Below are 4,757 nucleotides of genomic sequence, written 5' to 3'. Positions count from 1 at the left end.
TTTTGTGTATGTAAATTTTATGTGTTGCAATATTGGAACACATTTACAACAGCATATTCCTGAGACTAAATCAAGTAAAAAAGTCCTATACTACTTTTCCCTCCGACAAACCGTTATCGAGAGATTATAAGCTAAACATTGAAAAAGTTATTAATTTTCTCTTGAATATCTCAAAAAGTATTAGGCAAATCAAAAAATGTTTCAGACAAAAGTTGTTCATATTAATTAGTAGAATAAAATAGTATAATAAACAATAGGGAGTTCCATTTAAAAAAATGGCGGCGACCTCCATATAATTATAAAAAATTAATTTTTTTGGAACATTAATTTTACCATTATATAGCCCCTTTAAAACCGTACAACTTTCGTCTGAAACATTTTTCCGTATCTCCCATATTTTTCGAGATATTTTACCGGTCCGGTACTTTTCCCTCACCCTTGTGACGGGTTTCTAACTGGGGCAGAGCCTCGCTCGAATCCCGTCGACAATTTGACGGTTGCCGACCCGATTCTCTTTTCCTAAAAGTTTCTGGGCGCCAGGCCCGGGTAAACCGGGCCGTCACTAACTCCACCCACGGGGGTCGGGCAACCGCTAGGGGCCCTCGGCTGCTCAGGGGATAGTCCGGGGTCGGATGGGCGGGATTCGGTACGGGATCGGTCGCGGGGTATGCTCGGGCAGGCGTTCACGAAATGCACCCGGTTAGGTTCCGGTGAGTAACAATGGTATATATTCTGTTGACATTGGGAGCCGAACGGCTCGTACACGGCGGAATTAGTACAATACTCTTACGATCACGCTATGACCCACGTCCGCGGCGGAATAACTCCACCCTACTTACGGGGCGGTCGCATGAGCACACAGCCGACGGTTATGTGACGACGGCTACGCGTCTACACGAGGATACGGCCCAGTGCGTGCGCTGGGCCTTTCACGCTACAACCGGAGCATGCGACAGATCGATTATATAACGACGGATACGCGACAGGACGGGAATACAACGACGGATACGCGACCGGACGAGAATCAACGACGGATACGCGACAAACGAGAATACGACGACTGATACGCGACAGGACGAGACTATACGACGGATACGCGACAAACGAGAATACGACGACTGATACGCGACAGAACGAGAATATACGACGGATACGCGACAAACGAGAATACGACGACTGATACGCGACAAACGAGATTTCGGCTAACCGAGCGTGTCGGAACCGTTACGCCATGACCGGAGCACGCAATGAAAGAATTAACCTACGGCCATCACGTGGCCGACCGAATATGCGACGAAGCATCGACGCGGGCTGACGTAGGCGGCGGCCCCCGAGGAGAGACGAGGCAAGTGAGAGTATCTTGGCGGAATGCGGCGTCGCCCGCGTGTCGGGGGCGATTCAATCCGGTCTTAATACCGGCACGCTACCTCTAACCGGGCAATTCGTCGCCAAGGAGGACGAGCCCACACGGCCCGACCGACACGCGGGGTTACCGATTTCGCTCCTACCGAAGGCGAAGGCCCGAAGTGGTGGTCGTACAATCCGTGACGCTCGTCGATCCCCAGGTGCTCCTCTCTGGTCGCCGTCCCGTCGTACAGTGCCGGGCGTGGGACCCGTTCGGCACCGGTAGCGCTCCGCGCATCGCGCCGCGCACGCGGTCGCGCACGATCCTCGATCCTCGATCCTTCAATCGATCCCACAATCGATTGCTCCCTCCTGGGCCGTTGCTCCGCGCGCTGTTCGACGCAACGGACGTGGCTGACGGCGAATTTTCGGCGGCCCGCCCCGCCCGCTCTGACCTTCCTCGAGGATGCCCATAGCTGGCCAGGCTCCTGGTCTCATCCTCCCAGGCCTTCCTTCCGAGCGTGGGGGCGGCCCCGTGGTGGAGTCACACCCTGAGGTAGAGTGGCGTGCACGCTTCCCTCCGTCCCGCCGTCGTCCTTGTCCCATGTCATTGCAGCTGCAAGAAATGCGAAATAGATTTCCGACCCAAAATTTTGTTAACGGCAAGGGAGTAGTTACTTGACCTGATCGAGATCGACGCTTCTTTCCGGCTCCGGGCCCACGCCGCCGCACCGCTGAGTCCCGTAGAGATTCCCTCGAAGGCTGCTCCAGGATACAAGGGGGTTCCGGACCAACCACTCCGTAGCCTAACGCAAACCTCACGGCCTTACATTCTACGCAAATATGGCTCAAACGCCAAGCCAAATAAAAGAGCCTGCCTCCTCCCGGGTGAGAGGGCACCTCAATCTTTCCCCCTCGGTCGGGCTTACTCGCCCCTGTGACGGGCGCCAAAAAGCGTCACGTCACACCCTGTATAATCGGTTCGGAAGCCAGCCGCATCACAGTAGGAGATTTTATACGAGATCGAGAAGAAAAACATTGTGGACAGTATAAAGTCTGAAAAGACGCTAGCGCGACAACATGGAACAACGATAGCAAGATCTGATGGAGCGAGCCGACAGGATCACCACATTAGGTGATTATTTGGGGTGGCTGCAGCAATGCGGCGAGTGTATCGCAGAGCTAGAGGAACATAGCCGTGTCAAGCGTCCGAGGCTATCCATCGGTAACAGACAATCGCTGGTGGCTCGAATCGCGCGACTCGAGAGTGTCAAGTGCCGACTTGAAAGGCGATTCGTACATTTCGGCGGTGGCGGTGCTGGAACTTCTTCGAGAGCGCAACTGTCGTGGCGCGAGATCGACACCGCGTTTGACAGTCGCGTGCTTACCGGAGCGGTAATTAACGCGGAGTACATTGACCCGCGCAAATTTCTCGATGACGCTCGCGATATCGTGATCGAGCATGTGCGAGACACTATCGAGCGCTATAATTGTGTAAAGGTGAATACTATGTTCAACAGAGAGTTTGTGGCGGGTGATAAACGTGCAAACAAAAGCATAAATACAAAAACTATGAACTGTTTATTACAACGGACCTACAACAGTGGTACGAGTCGCGCGTAATCGGTCCGACTCTAGCTGAACTCGAAGAGTTTCAGGAGCGTGATAACGGGTGGGCGCTGGCGCGTATATACAACGTAACCATTAACGTGAACAAGAGCAATCCTATGCGTGCAGGATGTCCTATAGACATGCCAGAAGTGGTAAAACGAAAGAAAGCGGTGATCAACGTACTATCAAACGTACTATCAACGTACTATCAAAGGACAATGCGTGTTTCGCGTGGTCGGTGGTCGCTGCTCTCTATCCAGCTGAAAGAAACGCGGAGCGCAAATCGTCGTATCCATATTACAGCGACGTGCTAAACCTGCGAGACATTAGCTTTCCAATGACACTCAACCAAGTGAAAAAAATTGAACAATTGAACAGTATTTCCATCAACGTTTACAGCGTCGAGAAGAAGAAGGAATGCACAGTCGTACCGCTACGAGTTGCCGATGAGAAGAAGGAGAAGCACGTGAACCTTTTATACCTACAAGATCAGAGGGGTGCTGAAGTGGGTCACTTCGTCTGGATAAAGAATTTATCCCGCCTCATCAGTTCTCAGCTCAGTAAACACAAGGAGAAGAAATACATTTGCGATCGGTGAGTATCGACAAGATTTGTGAAACTTACTTTATTTGAAAAAATATATATTAAAAATTTTTGTCTTTCCAGATGTTTGCACTACTTTAGCTTCAACGTCAAGTTGCAAGCCCACAGCGTGGACTGTCAACAGATAAATGACTGCGCGATCATATTACCCAGCGAGGAGGACAAGTGGCTTAATTTTAACAATCACAGTAGGAAGGAACGTGTGCCGTTTGTCGTCTACGCCGACTTGGAGTGTATCCTGAAAAAGATGGATACGGATCCGAAGACATATCAGCACCATGAAGTATTTAGCATCGCTTATTACCTGCACTGCTCATATGACGACTCGCTATCAACATATCAGTTTCGTCGTGACAAGGATTGCATCGCATGGTTCGCTGACCAACTAGAAGAATTAGCATATCGTGTAAAGAATATTCTGTCGAGTAATGTTCCCATGCAAACACTTTCGAAAGAACAGTATGAGAAATTTAATAGCACCACGCACTGTCACATATGCGAGAAACCGTTCGCGCCAGACGACACTCGGGTGCGTGACCATTGCCATCTAACCGGACAATATAGAGGCCCCGCACATTCAAATTGTAACTTAAATTACAAAGATGCATATTTCATTCCAATCGTTTTTCATAATTTATCCGGCTATGACGCACATTTCATAATTAAAGAAATCGCTACCGCGTTCGAGGGCACAGTTGATGTATTACCGACAACGAAGGAGACATACATTTCCTTTACAAAAAATGTAAAAAGTACCATAGAAAACTCAAAGCGGCAAAATTGCATAAAGATGCGATTTATTGACTCATACAAATTTCTGAGTACCAGCCTCGATAGATTGGCATCGTTTCTCCATAGAGACAAATTAAAATTTGTACGATCTGAATTTTCAACATTATCCAGCAACGATTTCGATCTATTGACACGAAAAGGTATATTTCCCTATGAATATGTGGATTGCGTGGACAAGTTGCAGGACCCGCGTCTACCTCCGCGCGAGTCATTTTTCAGGTCTTTGACCGGAGTCACCGTATCCGAGAGCGATTACATGCGCGCCGAGAATGTCTGGCAGCGGTTCTCCATCCAGACCCTAGGCGACTACAGCGATTTATATATGAAGATAGATGTCTTGTTATTGGCCGACATTTTTGAAAATTTTCGCGATAGTAGCATCAACAGTTATGGATTAGATCCAGCGT

The 4,757-nt window shown here is 49.4% G+C and overlaps 1 protein-coding gene across 1 annotated transcript; it reads left to right on the top strand.

Moving 5' to 3' along the window:
• The first annotated feature begins 3,075 nt into the window (after nt 1-3,075).
• LOC105571085 lies at nt 3,076-3,567 on the top strand. Its single transcript, XM_012028558.1, has one exon. It carries the CDS (start codon nt 3,083-3,085, stop codon nt 3,551-3,553), a length of 471 nt encoding a protein of 156 aa, XP_011883948.1. The 5' UTR covers nt 3,076-3,082; the 3' UTR covers nt 3,554-3,567.
• Nucleotides 3,568-4,757: the final 1,190 nt, after the last annotated feature.

The sequence above is a fragment of the Vollenhovia emeryi genome, unplaced genomic scaffold, assembly GCF_000949405.1.
Source record: "Vollenhovia emeryi isolate VEMERY1.0 unplaced genomic scaffold, V.emery_V1.0 DF941244.1, whole genome shotgun sequence".
In the NCBI taxonomy this organism is placed as follows: domain Eukaryota; kingdom Metazoa; phylum Arthropoda; class Insecta; order Hymenoptera; family Formicidae; genus Vollenhovia; species Vollenhovia emeryi.
The sequence above is the reverse complement of the archived record's forward strand: the minus strand, read 5'-3'. Positions and strand labels throughout refer to the sequence as shown.

Coding starts and splice junctions, on each gene's coding strand:
- LOC105571085 (XM_012028558.1), top strand. CDS start 3,083: ATGTCCTATAGACATGCCAGAAGTGGTAAAACGAAAGAAAGCGGTGAT.